Source organism: Anser anser, assembly GCF_964211835.1.
Source record: "Anser anser genome assembly, chromosome: 9".
Taxonomy (NCBI): domain Eukaryota; kingdom Metazoa; phylum Chordata; class Aves; order Anseriformes; family Anatidae; genus Anser; species Anser anser.
The window spans coordinates 19912780-19929783 of NC_139729.1; the positions used below are offsets into that span (position 1 = coordinate 19912780).

Genomic DNA, 17004 nt, shown 5'->3' on the forward strand with positions numbered 1-17004 from the left:
CTCAGACACATACAAAATTATTCACTCCAGCAAGATATTAGCAACTGTTTGGAGCAGAAGATGACTACACCCTTGTCACCTGGATTATCACGATCATGGATTAAGCCTTGACTTTTATGTGCTGGCTCAAGGGACCCATGCAAAACTGAACATGATGTCATCAACCACTGACTGCAGTGGGGACTACAGGAGGTAAAAAGAATGGTTCCAAAGACCGCAGATAAGCTGTCTGCAGCTTACGACACTGACAAAATGAGTGTGACTCACAAAATGAGTCTGACTCCTAAAAAACACACTTACACGTCCAATTCCTCATGACATACCTTTGAAATGGCAACTGATGTATTCACGATCAATATAGCTATCCCAGCGTCATTCACAGCTGAGAAATGGCATGTATAAATGCTATAATCTCAAGGAATAACAATTTCACAGTGAGAGACTGTACTGCTAACAAAATTCAGAATCCCAGTTGTACTTTTATTTATTTACAACCTGAACTGATGAATCTTGGTCAAGCCAGAAGGCTGCTATTGGAGAAATTAACTCTGACTCAACCTTCAAACAAAATTCCAGAAGAAATGGTCAAACATTTGATAAATGGCAATAAATACAAAATAAAAAAATGCAAAGGAAAGGCTGTTCTATCCAAGCATACTCAATAATACAGCAATCAGTTGGCTGAGCAATATCAACACACTATTATCAACGTAACTAAGACACTCAGTGTTATCACTGCCTTCAGTATCCCTCTGAGGTCCTGCTATGCAAACATGGCAGGTGTGCTGGGTTTGCTGGGCAGGGCACACAGGTTAATTTATCTCAAAAAGAGACTGAGAGAATCAACATGGGAATGAGAGCAAAAAGCTGCACGATGTGACAGGCTAAACAGATGTAGAAACAGCGGCAGCAGCTTTTGGGATGAGTGTTTAGTAGAGAATTCTGCAGAAAGCATGGAGAGTCTTGGCCTACAAATCTCACCCTGTTCAAAAGATTCCACAGAAAGCAGGTCTGATATCAGTTCTGCATTCAGAACTAAAGATTGATAAAATATCAATTTATCATAAGAATCTCTTCTTAGAGAATATAATTGCACTTGCACTTTGAAAGGCTTCACAGTGCTGCACATCTGAATGTAACAACTGACACGTTTTAATACAGACAGAATTCCTAAGTGTATGCTGAAATTTTTCAGCACTAGTTTTTCTTCTTCCTTATCTACCTGATTTTTATTTTTTTTTTTACAGCTGTCTTTACCCAGGGGAACAATATTAATGCCAAAGCAGTGTCAAAAAGCAGGTATCTTGAAGCAGCAGTATTTTCTAACTGTTAATCACTCTTGTCTCTCCTTTCTTTGCAGCATTTCCTCCCGAAAGCAAGGGAATGCGCTTGCTTGCTCATCACTCTTGCTACCCTAAACAACTGAGATAGCTTTGTTCTTCTGCACCAGCAGTTCTGCTCATGTACACTGAAACTGAATTTCCTTTTTTAGACAGCAAGGACGCAGACTTTCTTCCTCTTCTCCCTCCCTCTGCCTCCCTTCCCCCTCCCTCCTACAGCCTTTGCTGTGCCCTCATCTTACCTTCAGCAGCAGAAGAAATCCATGCTGCAGTTTTTTTCTCGTTAGTAGCTCTATGGCAACAGCAGCTCTAAGGCAGCAGTCCTTGATGCTTCTCACTTTTCTCTCCCTCCTTCTGCATAAAGATATGCAGCTTGTTTTGCCCTCTAAATTAACAAAGACAATTCCAATGTGAGATAAATTAACAAACACAACTGATTGATTTTAGAAAAAATATGCTCCCAAGGGTACAAAGTTGTATTCCCCAAAGAGCTGAATGCAATGCAAATGAATAATAGTAAAGGAAACCAGACAACTCCTTCTATGTAATAAGGATAAGCTATGTAAATTCATCTCTGTGATACTCAGCTTTTTTTGGACAGAAATGTGGAAAAAAAAGAAAAAAATCTAAGTTTAAAATGCGCAAAATACTACATCCAAATGAAGTCCGGAAAGCTGTAACTATTTTGTAATTGTTTGACTGAGTCTTTATTTATTATTAACACATAAATGAAAATCAGTGGTTTGCTTGTTAAATTCCTGCTAAAGCAAAAGGAATAATGTTATGCAAGATCCTGTAGTCTTGCAATCCATGGAAAAGTATATATGAGAATATATTTGGAAATGGTTAACACAAGCTACAGAAGATAAACGAGCAAGCAAAGAAAAAGCACCAGTAACTGAGTGGTTATTGAATAGCTATAACATCCACTTGCTTAGAAATTAGGATTTTCCTAACTTTCCCACTTTTAAATTAATCAGCAAAATGTGCTACAAATAAAGGCTGAATGTTAGAAAAAACAACTGCATAAGACTCAGAAACAATTATTGCCAAAAGCTCTTAAAGTATCTAGCACAAGATAAAATGACTTTGAATAGCAGCACTTATATTTTCTTTTCTTATTGCGAAATGCCAGTAAATCATAACTTAATCACTTGTCAGACACGCATGAAATAAAGAAATCAATATACTTCTGTAATTCGACATGAGCTCTCCTTTCTGTCTCCTGCTGTGTAAAGAACAAAGGTTTCTGGTCACTGCCAAGGGCTGTGACAGAAATGCTGAACTGCATGCCCTGGATTAGTACAAGAAACACCACAGTAATTCCGAGCTAAAATAACGTGATCACCTGCATCCTGTCTGTGCTTGCATCAGTGGATCCTGGGAGAATCTGGGCAGCTGTTCTTGGGCACAACCTGAAAATAAAAGAATGAATTGCACCTTACATGTTGATTTTTGCTGTATCTGGTGGTAGTCAATCAGCACACAACATAAAATGTTATAGCATTCCGGGATGGGTTACAGCACAAACAATTGGAACTAAGGACTGGCCTATGGATGTTTCACAGCCCTAAAAAGAAACCGCAAAGAACAGAGTGGAAAAGTTACTGGCTAGTTCCGTAGCAGCCCCCTTGGCAACCTAGGCGCACGTTTCAGATGCAGTTATGGTAACAGCATACATCTGTAATATTGTTAAAGACCTTGGAATATTTACATTTGTCATCCAAAAAAATCTCAGAAGGACTAACAAAACAAAACTGAATAAACAAATATCAATGTTTAACTTAATTTTTTTAAAAACTTTCAGCCAGGTGGAACCTCAGCTCCCCACCCAGAATGACTGCTCTGCAGGGCTGAAGCACAGCACACAGAGCAATCAGCCTCAGCCTTAAACAGTTTACAATCTAAGGGATACTTCTAAAACAGGAGATTATAATTCCCATTTTACAGGCAGATGAAATACGGGCACAAAGCTGAAACTACTCATCTACAATTTCATATTAAGCCAGTACTGCTGACAGAAATAAAGCTCAGGGAATCTGAGCTACAGTTACCTGCAGAAATGCACAGGTTCCATTTCCTTAAAAAAACATTAAAGCTCTGTAGAAAACTATCAGTTTGAAGAAATTAAGGTTTGCCTTGAGGCCCTACCTCTAACTACATAGCTCATTTTATTAACGACAGACTATTTATCTTTGTTGTTAACGCTTACATGTTGTAACAAGCTCTACAGACTGCAAAATACTCCGTTTTGGAGGTTAAAATGCTCTGCTACAGAAGGAGACAGAGACTTCAGCAGACATACAGGGCTGGATATGAACAGAAAGGGCTTCTGTTTAAATAATAATGAAGTGATTTCTGTGATATCTTGCTCTTGCTGTTCAAAGATGTACACATTTTAAATATTCTGACAACAAAAGCCTGTAAGATGCTCGCAGCACACTGCACAGCTTTCTTTGCAGTGCTGTATCAGCTCAAACCCTAGCCATTTTGCTGTCACGGATCTGAGATGGGCCCTCGTAACTTGCAGCACCGTGCAATCCTTCTGAAGAGCAGCGTGCCTGATGTTTCAAGGCAGAAATCAGGATGGGGAAAGAGAGTCATCTGACGACTTCATTAAACAGGGCACAGAGCACGCGGACATCTATCAAGGTAGGCATACCTGCAACGCACATAAGGGATTTTTGTTTTACCACAAAATCTGATCCTGTGAATACAGCCCTGTAAAATCAAAGAACTGCTTGGGCATTTTGGAGTTTTTCTCTTAGCTTGCATGCGTTAGTTCCTCCTTGTAAGAACATAAAAAGCACTCTGTTTTGTGTTGGGTTTTAAATCGATGAGGAAAGGTACTCAGAATTAAATACAGAGTATAGTGGGTGTTTCAAAAATGAAATGACAGAAATCAGCTCAGAGATTATAAATCTCAAGCATCATCAGTGGATTCCAAATTGAACCATGAGAATAAATAATTTACATGGATGGTTTACCAATATTAGAATGAAAAAATGTTTCTTTATAAAAACATATATTGTTAAATTCACCTTTTCTCAGAAATGAAAACAATGCTCTTTGCAGACTGTCTCGCAGAAGTATATGAGATGCACTATTTCATGGTAGTGCAGACATCTTCCAATAGCCTTAAAAAACAAACGTTACCACAGGACTCTGCCAGGATGTTATCAGCAGCTGCCACCTGTTAATCTGTCCAGCTTTCTTTGCTTTTGCAGGAGAAAGAACAAACTTTACCCCGAAAAAATGCACGCAGCTTCTATCAAAGACTGTGTAAGCCTCTTCCCGTTACCCATCTCCACATTTTTCAAACGTTTGCCCATATGTAACCTCTGAGGCAAATACTATTACTGCACCTTACAGAGGAAAAAAATGAAGTGCAAACTTCTCGTTCCAATAAAAGTCAACGGGAAGTCCCTAATAAACATTACCTGTTCAATTTTATTGCTAGAATGACAAGCCTGTGGTCACCCTGGGAGTCCTCTACATAACAGAGAACAGAGCTAAGCTGATGCCACGTCCTGGGCACGACTACAAGCCTTAACAACAGTAACGAATAATGCAGTCACTCATAATAATGCAGGAGAGAATTCAAGACCTGGAACTATGAACATCGCGTTTCACAGCATGCAGAGGCCTGAAAGACTGAGAGAATCATAGAAAAATCTATTTTTCTGTTTTAAGTATTTGAGCTGGGAATACTCAGTAACATTACTGGGAAGGAGAGGACTTAGGCTAAGAAACAAACCATGCAAATCTGAAGCAGGAACACCCCTTGGAGACTTGTGCTCGAAGCAATTAGGGAGCACAAGCCGCAAACCACCGTGCGCACATTGCAGACAAGTGAGTCAGCTGGTCAGCAAAAGGTCCTGGCCACCCAGTGTCCTCTGGGTGGGACAAATAAATGGACTAAAGCTGCCTAAATCCCACTGGCTTTCCGTAGTGCTTGGCTCCTAATTCAGTTAAGCATTTTTGACAGTGTTCCTTAATGGCCGAAAGCTTTGACTAGGAGAGAAAATTCCGTGTCTGGAAGTACTTTCAATTCACTCGGCATGGGCATCTTGGAGATTTCACAACAAAAGTCTGATTACAGTTACAAAGAATAGAAATATCCGTCAGAACAGAACAAAGTTGTAAAATGACTTTTTAAAAGGATGACAAAGCAAACCTAGCAGCCTAACGTGCTAAAATCACCATAATGTGGATTTCAAATTACCCCAAGATACTAAAGAATACAAATCAGGCCTTTCTCAGAGCATTAAAAACACTGCATTTTATAAACCGCTGTTACTTAATTTGTTCAGATTGTAATTTCAGTGGAATGACCAAAAAAAAGTGTGAGTTAGCATTAAGGAAGCCCTGTGACTGCAGTTAAATAACAAGCACGGGTCTCCTGGAATTCAAACCTTCTTTCTCCGCTGGAGACTTTCCAGAATCTTTGCTATCCACTCCTACATCCGAGGAAGCATGCTTTTGTTTAGGCAGGATCCTTTGGGAATGATGAATTGAAAAACATTACTTCTTGCTAACAACACCCTAACAAGTCATCTTGATCCTCAGCATGGCCTACACTGAATAAACTCTGTCTACAATCACTTTCTCTGCCCCGCTAGTTGTGGGAATCACGTAATATATGGTATGAACTCCAGCAAAGACTAGAGTGCAATGCAGGAGAGGAACTTGGGATCTTCCATGGTTCCCATGAAGTGCGCGACAGCTTCACGGTATGCTCAGATCATGGTATGAGATTTCTAAAAGGAGGTTTCTGAAATTTCCTAATGCAAACTGCGACACTGTCTTTGCCAGAACACTGATGAGCAGGGACTGCTCAACTAGAGCTCAGTTTCAGGAGGTGTCGACTCCTACTGCTGTCTTTAGATACATCATTCTTTACTTCAATCTGCGTGAATAATGACTGGAAACCCAGCTGCTAAACCAGCTAGTCCATCTGTTACCCCATATTAATAAATGCATAATTATTATGCTCATTCCCACCAAAGATCTCATGATTCACCAAGATTGTCTTTTGTCTTCTACTGAAGCATATAGCGTGCACATAAATGAGGCCATGGGTCCTAATAATAGTAGCACAGACTAAACTATTACTTAGTTTCTTTTTGGTATCACTTCTGCCTGATGATAACATGAACCTGGTCCTTGAGGAGCAAGCTTTCAGTTGAGACTGCTCTAGAAAGGTTAATAAGATTTATAGCCAAGGGATACAACAAATCCCAGCGTCAATCCAAGATTTTGTCAGTGACAAAATCTGACCTTTGGAAACATTTATGATGCTTCATGGTCAGAACCCAGGCAGAGCATGGCTACCACCAGGCTAAAAATACACAAACTAGATATGAGATCACAAGCAAATTGGCTGTTTGACCTACTAAAATCAAAGAGGTATTTCTCAAACAGTGTATTCAGGAACACAGCCTTTAAGAGTATACCATGTCCAAAAATTTTCCTTTGGTACAGTTATACCAGGTCTGTTACATCCTCGTCGTGGATGACAATCCTGGATTTTTGCTGTAGTGTTTCACAGAAAGAGGACTGGTTCAGCGCCTCCAACACTTTGCTTATCTGAAGTTAATGAAACAGAAGTCCTTCCTCTTTTCATTTGGTGAAATGAGTCAATGATTTTCACTGGAGTAAACACTGGATTCCTTTCTCCATACCTATTGATGTTGAACATTCATATGAATTTCTTTAACACAAGAACTGATGTTTTGTTACTATGCTTAAAGCAAATAGTATCTCACAAGAGGTTACTGACTGGGCTGGCTATCTGATTCTACAGCAGTGGATAAAAATGAAGAACAACAAGAGTAAATATGGCCCACAAATCACATTTCTCAAATTCTGCCAAACTCTGCCACAACCACGTGACAACAGATACCAATGCGCTCAGAATCTTATTATATTAAATATCAAGTAAATCACATATGAATAGTTCCTCAGGAACATGGAAGTTTCAAGTTCCTCTATAAAGAACACTGATCATGAGCTCTGCAGGGCATGTATGTTGTTTGGCTCCATACTCAACTAATGTCTGAATAAAGAAATCTTGGCAGCGGATTGAGAGACTCCCAGATGCTGTTACCATAGATATTAAATAACAAAAACAATTCAAAAATTTGTCCCTTGATTGAAGTTAATGGTCAAAAACCATTTTCTTAACTTTATTTTTGAATGGGATGAAGTTTGGAGACCACACCTGATGTCAAGTGGAATAAAACAAGACTTGTAGCAAATTCAGAGTTTATCCTTAATTTTCCATAATTGTCCTTAAAGAAAGCTGTGAAAACCTTGTTATTTTAAAATTAACTTCTGTCAAAACAGAATGTTCAAAGTGGTTTGAATACGTAAGTAATCTGAAGTAATCTGATGCTAATTCGTCTACAGGAAAAGATAAATCAGGTATCTGAGATGATGGCTTAAATGTTTATTTAAAAGGCATTTAAAATCTGTAGAAAATGATGGATTACCTTCCTGAGTTTCCCAGACGCCAATAAATCTTTTCATTCAGTTTTGCGAAGAAAGTAAGGCCTAATAAAATATTTTAAAGTATCTACATTCTACGGGTTTTTTAATAACTGCTCCAAGTTCTTAATAAAAATACTCAGTAGTTTTAGTTCTTCAGAGTAAACTGAAAGTCATTTTCAATGGGAAATTTAACTGTGCTAGCCCCAAGTTGTTCGGGTCCTTTCTGCAGCCCATCCTGGTGCTTTTACAGCCAGATGTTTATGGGGCCAGGCAAACTGCTATCATTCAGGAAGGCCTCCAGTCACTGTCGCGGGGCTACCTAAATTGCAAAAACAAGCAATATCCTCAATCCTTTCCGTCCAGCATGGGGGGGGCAAAACTTGAGATTTTTACGGTGGGTCAACAGAGAAGCTGTGTTTACATAATTTAGCTTGGATATCGGCAATGCGGTGTTATTTTTACAGATGATGTTGCCCCAGCTGATGCTACCATAGGAAGAGCTAAGGTAATTTAGTCTCTTGGAGATTATCTTTACAGATATTCTAGACATTTCTAGACAATTTACAATGTTCTAGGCAAGTAAAGGGGTCGAGTTTTTCAAGCGCCGACTCCATTTGTTCATATATAATCACTATGGAAACAAATTCTAGAAGTGACTCATGTAAAACCCATTACAGTTGGTATAAATTGTTGCTTACAACTTACTTTATTTGCCTACATTAGAAATATCGATGAACATACTACCGCAGAACCTTGGAAGTGTATTGAAATCTTTTTTTTTCCTCTAAAACAGTATGAAAGCAATGGGCAGGATCCCTGATTCCATCGAACCAGTTGGCAGAGGAACATTTTCCTCGCTGCCTTCCTTTGGGCTGCGCTGACCTCCAACTCTTGACAAGTTTTTCAGGCGCATCGCTATGGGGGGAATGGCTGTGGGCCACTGCGCCGCATTTCGAGCAGCGCCCCGGGGACCCATCCAGCTCAATCCCCACAAACACTCGCCGAACAAGCCTTCATCCCCTTAAAAAAACATCCATTTTTAACACCCCGGGATGGATTTACCGCCTCAGAACCCGGCAGAGGAGGCCCCGCCGCCCCGCCTCACGTTACCTCGCTGCCATTTTGCCTTCCTCACCTCACGGCCCTTCCCGCCGCAGCTCCCGCTACCCCCGGCGCTGCCCCCATCCTGCGGGGAGCCCCCCACCCCACCCCACCCCACCCCACTCCCACCACCACCCCTCAGCGGGCAAAAAGGGAAAATTTTGGGCTCGCCTGGCACAGCGAGGCGGGCGGTGGGGTCGCTTCTGCGTGTGGGGCGCACGGGGGAGAGCCCAAGGAAGCCCCCCCACCCCCCATCACCCCCATTTCCACGCAGCACAGCTTTACAGAAAAACGACACGGTGGTTATTATTATGTTCTTTATTTAGAAATAACACCGCCGCGGTGAGGAGCCGCACCGGCCCCGCTCGCCGCCCCTCACCCCGGCTCCGCGCCCCCCTCCCCCCGCGCCGCAGCAGCAGGGGCCGGGCTGGGAAACCCCGTGCCAAAGGGGGGGGAGGCGGAGCGGGAGGAAGGAGTGCGGCGCTGTCACTGCACCAGTGCTGCAATATCCTGCCGCGCTCTGAGGAGAGGGGGAGAAAAAGTAGTCCCAGACTCCGCTGGCTTCGCGGACCCGTGGGGCTCAAGGACCCTCTCGGAGAACCTTAGGAAGCGTGTTCAGGCGGTCTCTAGGGAAGGGGCCTCAGTTTTGGGGGGATTTGTGGGGTTTTGGCGGTGGCGTGAGGTGTATATCCATGCGCAGAGCGAAGCGCAACGAGTCCGGCCGCGGGGCGGATATATAAAGCGGCCTCCGCGGAAGCTTTGCCTTTTCAGTTGAGGACAGCGCTCGTGATCGGAACATGTCAGGCGGCTCCGCGGACTATAGCAGGTATGGCGCGGCGCGCAGAGGCCCCGAGCCTTTTATTATTTCCGTCAGGAGGCTCCGTAGCCTGAGTGGAGGCGCAGGGGAGAAGAAAAGCAGGGGATTGTTGAGGGGGGCGCTCCAACGAGCGTTCTGCGGGCCGCTCTGCGGTGAGACGGCGCCTGGTGCCCTGCCCCCCCCCCCCCCCCCCAGCTTCTAGACGCTTCTATCCCGCCTCCTCCTGACTTGACGAGGGATCTAGTTCTTTTCCTCAGGGTTCGCGTTCTCGCTATAGGTTTCCTTAGCAACCACACATCCCGAAAAACGGCTATTTTTATTTTCCTTAGCTTAACAGCGCTGCCTTATAATTAAAACAGAGGAGCGCTTTGTTAAGTTTTTCCCCCCTTTTTTTTTTTCATTAATAAACGCCACTCCTCCCGTGGTTCTGCCGTTGGTTTCGCCCCAGCCGTAAGGGCCCTGCGGCGGGCGAGACCATTTTTTCCCTGAGGGAGGAGGAAGACGAACGATGGGGGGGGTGCGGCCCCCTGGGCGCTCGCCCGGCGCCTTCCTCCGCCCGCTTTGCGCAACCCCAGGGGTGGAGCTCTCGCGAGACTTGGTGACGCGGGCGAGGGGCACCGCAGCGCCCCCCCTCCCGCCCGGCGCTGCGGCGCCGCCATTTCCCCGCCGCCTCCCCGCGCGGCTGCCTCGGGAGGGGGGGCGCTGCGGGGCGGGCGGGCTTCGGCTCCTTGTTCCCTGCCTGAAACGCGGCGGGGTGTGAAGGCTCGGATCGTCCCGTATCACGTTACGGGCTGCGGGGAGGTGGGCTGCGGATTACGGGCGGTGGGCAGAGCAGGAGGCTTATTCGGTTGGCAGAGCATCAGAGCACCTGCTGGAATGATCTGTCACGGGTTCCAGCGGGCAGACGCAGCCCTTGGCAGCCGAGGGGGGTCAGCTCCCTTCCGCATGTTGTGCTAACTAACTGCTCGTTCTCTTTGCTGGCAGAGACCATGGCGGCCCCGAGGGAATGGAGCCCGATGGTGTCATTGAGGTGAGCACATGACCTCGTGTAAGGACTTGAGTACTGATGCAGAAGAATGGCGAATGCAATAATGTATTTTTTTCTTCATTGCAGAGCAATTGGAATGAGATTGTTGACAATTTTGATGATATGAATTTAAAAGAATCCCTTCTAAGGGGCATTTATGCTTATGGTTTTGAAAAGCCTTCAGCTATTCAGCAGAGAGCTATTATTCCATGTATCAAAGGTATGCAAGTGATTTCATGTGCTATTGCTAATACCAGATAATAAGGAAAATATTATAAAAGGCATATGCTAATAGTTTTATTCGTGTTTTGATGCCTGTTTTTAATCTTTATTGAACAAGTGATATGATGGTACACCATCTTTCGGGGCTGACCTGAAATGGAGAGAACTCTTTAATGCTGATCACTTATTTCAAAAGGAATTCAATAAAACAAAATATGAATGGCCTATGTGGGAACAGTAAATGTGTATCCTACTTTTTTTAGGGTATGATGTGATTGCTCAAGCTCAGTCAGGTACTGGCAAGACAGCCACATTTGCTATTTCCATCCTGCAGCAGTTGGAGATTGATCTCAAGGAGACCCAAGCACTAGTATTGGCCCCTACCAGAGAACTGGCTCAACAGGTATTGATAGTGTAGCTAAAAAAACAAAAGCTATTTGTGTGTTGCATAGGTTTCAGGTTTCACAACTGTGAGACAATAAACAGACTTCTTAAGGGGGCTGTAACCACTATCCATTCAGAACCCTTTTTATGTTGAGTAATGGGGAAACTAAACTGGCTTCTGTCCCACAAGTTCTCTGCCTGCTTGAAAAGTGGAGTTGCAATGCATGTGGAGGGTATGCTGGGGCAGAGTTGCAGGAACCAGCTCCTATGCTGCGTGTAGTTCTGAGGGAGCATCTCCAAAAAAAAAATGTTACTCAAGTACAGTGTTCTGAGTGGAAACTTAAGACTTCAGAAGCTATTTGAACTTGCATGCAGTTGTGCAACGTGAAAACTGCAGTGCGCGTGTAGTCACTTCATTGTTCTTGTAATCTGTGATGTCGTCTTGACTTAATGTTACATTGCATGCTTACTTCACCCTCAAGGCTTGGTGTTTCGTTTTAGTAAGTGGAAGTGCCTGAACAAAGCTTGCAGGATACTTAACACTAATATAATTCAGTAATGCTGGCTTTTAAGATAAAATGCTGAGAGCAGAACTTGGAGGAGAAAACGTGGTATATAACTTGATCTTTTTCAACTAGAATATACTGAGATGCCAGTATTAAAGTGAAGATTCTTGAAGATAAATCTAAAACTAGATCAGATAGGCAAGAATTATTGAAAAACCAAAGCTGGTAGAACAAAAACATCTGATGGTACAGTCCCTACTCTGAAGACATTTGTGAGGTGTGACTTCAAAGCCTGGCACATAGCAGTGTACTTCTACACTGTGTAGCAGCTTTCTGCACGTGCTTTACGTGCACGTATTCCCAGTGCAAAATTTGAGTTTGCTTTGCAGGCCTTCCATGCATCTACTAAGCCAGGAAGAGAGTTGCTTTTTACCTAGCTAACTTGTCACCTTGTAAGGGTGACCTAAAGACCAATTTAAATATTTAACAAGCAGTTGGGCAGAATCAGTAGCAAGACTTCTCTGTAGTCATTAGCAATGTGTAATCCTTGTCTAGCCCATAGTCCGTAAGCAACAGTGATAAAGGACTGACGCTAGCAGTAGCTGCTACTAATGGAAGGCTTTTATCTTCTAGATTCAAAAGGTAATTCTGGCCCTTGGAGACTATATGGGAGCAACATGCCATGCTTGTATTGGTGGCACAAATGTTCGCAATGAAATGCAGAAGCTTCAGGCTGAAGCTCCACACATTGTGGTTGGAACTCCAGGGCGTGTGTTTGATATGTTAAACAGACGCTACCTTTGTAAGTATGAGTTGAACTTTGTTTTTGATAAGAAATCGTTAGTGTAGATTTCACATCTGGAAAGAGCTGAAGTAATGAATTTGCTGTCACTGTAGACAGTATGGGACTACTCAGTCCTAAGGGAGGGTAACATTAGCAATAGTATTTAGTGTGTTCTTGAAACTTCATGAAATGTTCTTTTTTTTAATAGCACCTAAATGGATCAAAATGTTTGTTCTGGATGAAGCTGATGAAATGTTGAGCCGAGGATTTAAGGATCAAATTTATGAGATTTTCCAGAAATTGAGCACAAACATCCAGGTAAAAAAAGTGGTTGAAATGATGGCTACGGGCTTGGTTACAAGTAGCTGACAAACACTGAATTTCTGTCCTCGTCTAAATTAAAGCTGTTGTGTGCTGTCCTGTCTGCCTTGCAGAAGGTCAGGATCTCTGTTTTAAGATAATCAGTGATGATAGTCACTGATGTAAAGGTTGATGACTTCAATGTTCTGATGGTGATGGACCTGAAGCTAATGTCTGTTGTACATGCTGACATGGAGAAAATGTCTTCTAGGTTGTGTTGCTCTCGGCTACGATGCCAATGGATGTGTTGGAAGTGACCAAAAAGTTCATGAGAGATCCCATTCGTATTCTGGTGAAGAAGGAAGAACTGACACTGGAGGGTATCAAGCAATTCTACATTAATGTTGAACGAGAGGTAGGTATGAGCTGTACTTTTGGTTAGAAGAGTTAAGAAACCTGATGTTTTTTTACCTTCTTGTTAAAGCACTGTGCTAAAATTGCAGAAACTGAGGCTCAGCTTTGGTTTCTGTAATAATGCTAGTAGAGTACACGCAAGAAGAAGAAAAACGATGCACTGGATTGAAAATGACTAGGGTGGACCTCTTTCTTAATGTCCAGTGTCCTGTGTCTTAAGATCCGGTGCAACAGTTCATGCAGAAACTTTACCTTAGGTATTCCTCCAGTTTTTCTGGTCATGTTAATTATAAATGCATGTTAGGGCATGCCCTAATTTGACCATGACTTCAGAGTTCTTATTCCTGATAACTTTGTTCTGTTCAGGAGTGGAAGCTGGATACTCTCTGTGATCTGTATGAGACGCTGACCATTACGCAGGCTGTTATCTTCCTGAATACAAGGAGAAAAGTGGACTGGCTTACAGAGAAAATGCATGCCAGAGACTTCACAGTCTCAGCTCTGGTAAGAACTGATACTTACACACAACTTCTGCAATGACATGTACATACAACAATCCCTACTGAGCTACACTTGAGTAAAAGCAGGAAAAGTTATGATATAGCTGTGTGGTGCTGTATTATCGTTCCCCCTGCTAAAAGAAAAATGTTTCCTTCTATCCCTACCTGCTTCGTTCCCACAGCAGGTAGGGACGCTGGGTTTCATACATCCTTCTGTTTCGAGAGGATATTTCGGTCTGGAATACTGGAACCGTAATAATTCTAACTCCTTAACTCTACAGCATGGTGACATGGACCAGAAGGAGCGGGATGTTATCATGAGAGAGTTCAGATCAGGATCAAGCCGTGTCTTGATCACTACTGACTTGCTGGTGAGTATTGTCTCTTGGTGAGCATGCTCTTGTTTTAATCTGGTGCCAAAAGCTTCATAACTCAGTGAAGGTTCTTGTAGCCTGAACTATCTGGAGCCTTTTGGAAGAGTAAGGACTATGCTCCACTATGGACTACACAGTTGTAGTTCATCACTAACAAAGTAGTCAACAAAATCAGGAGACAAGAAATGTAATCAAAAGTCTGTGACATGTGTTAAAGATTCCGTATTGCTTTCCAGGCTCGTGGCATTGATGTGCAGCAAGTTTCTTTGGTTATAAATTACGACCTGCCGACCAATCGTGAAAACTACATTCACAGGTTAGTTTGCTCTGCCCTCTAGTTGGCTCATTACACCGAGTGCCGTGTTCTCACCAGAAATCAGCACAGAACTTCACCTATTTTCCTGTTAGTCATTTTTGGTGATGGGAGTGTTATCCATACAGTAACTGCTAACAACAACAAAAACTAGCAGAAAGTAAGCTCTTTGGCTTGACAAAAAGCCCTGACTTGCATAAATATGGTCCTGAAATGAGGGAGGAGCAGAACTTTCAGACAATAAAAAAAAAGCAGTGGGAAAACTTAGATGGATGAAGTGTTCAGCAGTGGCTAAACCATGCATTGCTGAGATCTAGGGAAACCGCCAGCTGCTGAACTACGTTTTTTTCTAGGTTGCAGGGTGTGATGACAGAAGTTATTATTGGGAGTTATTGGCATAGCATCTTGAAAGCAGGGTTGTTAGCTGGATGTGTAGGCCCCAGCTAATGTTCAGTTGCTGCTGCTCAGTCACTAGCCCTTAACGCTTTCAGCAGACTAGTAGCACAAAACTGTCTTCATTCCTGGAAGTCTAATTGTGTTCATGTTGTATGTGTCTTGTTTACTCTTGGTGGCTCCTTTCACAGTGGTATTCTTTCCTCTGTGGTGTGTGTCTTCTGGTAGCAATTGAGTTTTTTTCCCCTAGGTTTAGTTTACTGCCTTTAGTGACTGTCCCTAAATTAAGTAAACTGTGCTTTGTTACTTGATGTAAAAAAATACAGGAGTCGATAGCAGCAGTTGATGACACAAGATGGTGCTCAGAAACGGCGTTGACGTAATTTAGGACGTGGATTCGTAAGCGGCACAGTTTGAATAAAGAGCGAGTCGGTATTTATATATTTCTTTTGTCATGATTATTTGCTAAGTTTTGTGAGCCATTTTGTGTGTTTAGCTCATAATGATTAGGTGCTGCATTGTGCAGTTGCAGGAAGGTAGAACTGATGGTGGGTGTAACTAAATTGTAACTGATAGTGTTTGACAGCCTTGTGTTTATACAATGAGCTTATTTTTACAAAAATACTAAGTTTTCCCACTGGAAACAGTTTTACTGAATTTTAATTCAGCAGTCATGCTGTTCCATGTTACTGGATACAATTGGATTAATGCAGGAACAGTCAAATTTTTTGGAAGACAGTTACCTTTTATATGCCATGTGCTCGGGATTGGATGCATGTGGTATGGGGCTTTAATCCTCATGGAGGGGAGGGAGGCAGCTAGGGCTTCATACCACAGTACCAACCATTAAATACAGATCTTATTTTGCAGCCAAAAGAGTAACCTTTTCTGCTCTGCTACTCTCCATAGGATGGACGCTTCTTCTGTACTGTTGGCACTAACTGCTAGTTTTTCTTAACCAGATGTGACTATGGTTAGCAGCTAGTCGTGTACACACGGCGTAACTGGCCACTGGCAGATAAAAGATCAGCAGTTAATGAATGGATCGTTTTAAGTATTTTAAAAAGCGAATTGAGTAGTTAACTTGTGTATAAATGTGTTTTCTGTTTTGTGCAGAATTGGCCGAGGTGGTCGTTTTGGCAGGAAAGGCGTGGCTATAAATTTTGTCACTGAGGAGGACAAGAGGATTCTGCGAGACATTGAGACATTCTACAATACTACAGTGGAGGAGATGCCCATGAATGTGGCTGATCTCATTTAATCCCTGGGGAGGAGATGGTTTGAATGCAGTGCTCGCTGTTGCTGAATAGGCGATTCACAACGTGCATTGTGCTTCTTTCTTTGGGGATATATTGAATCTTGTCTCAATGCTCATAACGGATCAGAAATACAGATTTTTGATAAGCGAAGCGACTTTTTGTCGTGAGCTCTTGTGGGGAAAGCCACTGGCTTTATCCACTTTAGGGTTAGACTGTTGGGGTTGGGTGGAAAGTCATGGGGTCTGTAAATTTTTTCTTTATTAGAAATTTATTTCCTAGTTCCATAGAAGTGGTTGTATTAGATGTTCTTTATCATTTAATAATTTACTTATGGACTAAAAGATATAAGTGCTGTATAAAATCAGCCAATTATGTTAAACTAGCCTACCTTCCTTTATTGTATGTACTTATACTTCAGATTGAATTGGAAAGGCCTTTCAAAATCTCTAAACTTTTATAAGAGCATTAAAATGCATTTGTTTGATATGTATTTATTCAATAAAGTATTTAATTAGTGGTAAGTGTGATCTGGACCCTGTTGCTAAGCCCCAGCAAGCAAGCAATCATACTATTGTCTTAGTTAGGGTTAAACCCAGTAAAATTTGCCATATTGCACATGTCTTAATGAAGTTTGAATGTTCAATAAAATACTTCTATATTCACTTAAATTGTAAATGTTTCTTGGTGGGGGGATGTCTTGTTTATGGGTGAGTGAGTGCGTGTCAGCACTTGGGGCCTGGATTTCCCCTTTTAAATAGGGGGCTTCAACTCTTGTGAT

The 17004-nt window shown here is 42.5% G+C and overlaps 2 protein-coding genes across 4 annotated transcripts in view; one reads left to right on the forward strand and one right to left on the reverse strand.

Moving 5' to 3' along the window:
• SENP5 (SUMO specific peptidase 5) overlaps positions 1-2758 on the reverse strand; it is a 180530-nt gene extending 177772 nt beyond the window's left edge. The window contains exons 1-2 of the mRNA XM_083848394.1: positions 2689-2758; positions 1583-1725 (exon numbers count right to left, since the gene is read on the reverse strand). The gene's annotated coding sequence lies outside the window, so the exon portion shown is untranslated. The remainder of the gene's footprint in view (positions 1-1582; positions 1726-2688) is intronic.
• Positions 2759-9382: 6624 nt separating this feature from the next.
• On the forward strand, positions 9383-16894 carry EIF4A2 (eukaryotic translation initiation factor 4A2). 3 transcript variants are annotated; one of them, XR_014588058.1, is made up of 12 exons: positions 9385-9759; positions 10735-10780; positions 10865-10997; positions 11263-11402; positions 12523-12691; positions 12882-12991; positions 13245-13388; positions 13754-13891; positions 14169-14258; positions 14498-14577; positions 15294-15399; positions 16084-16242. XR_014588058.1 is itself a non-coding variant. In XM_083848441.1 (11 exons), the coding sequence occupies exons 1-11, from the start codon at positions 9731-9733 to the stop codon at positions 16226-16228; spliced, it is 1224 nt and encodes a 407-aa protein (XP_083704567.1). In that variant the 5' UTR covers positions 9383-9730; the 3' UTR covers positions 16229-16894. The 3 variants fall into 3 exon arrangements, 1 of the variants encoding a protein (XP_083704567.1); XR_014588059.1 differs by having other exon boundaries at positions 15294-15395; XM_083848441.1 differs by lacking the exon at positions 15294-15399 and having other exon boundaries at positions 9383-9759; positions 16084-16894.
• Positions 16895-17004: the final 110 nt, after the last annotated feature.

Excerpts from the sequence above, each read along its gene's own strand:
- EIF4A2 (XM_083848441.1), top strand. The coding sequence starts at position 9,731 with ATGTCAGGCGGCTCCGCGGACTATAGCAG. Across the intron at positions 11,403-12,522 it reads CCAGAGAACTGGCTCAACAG|ATTCAAAAGGTAATTCTGGC; the intron begins GTATTGATAGTG and ends TTTATCTTCTAG. Across the intron at positions 13,892-14,168 it reads ACTTCACAGTCTCAGCTCTG|CATGGTGACATGGACCAGAA; the intron begins GTAAGAACTGAT and ends TTAACTCTACAG.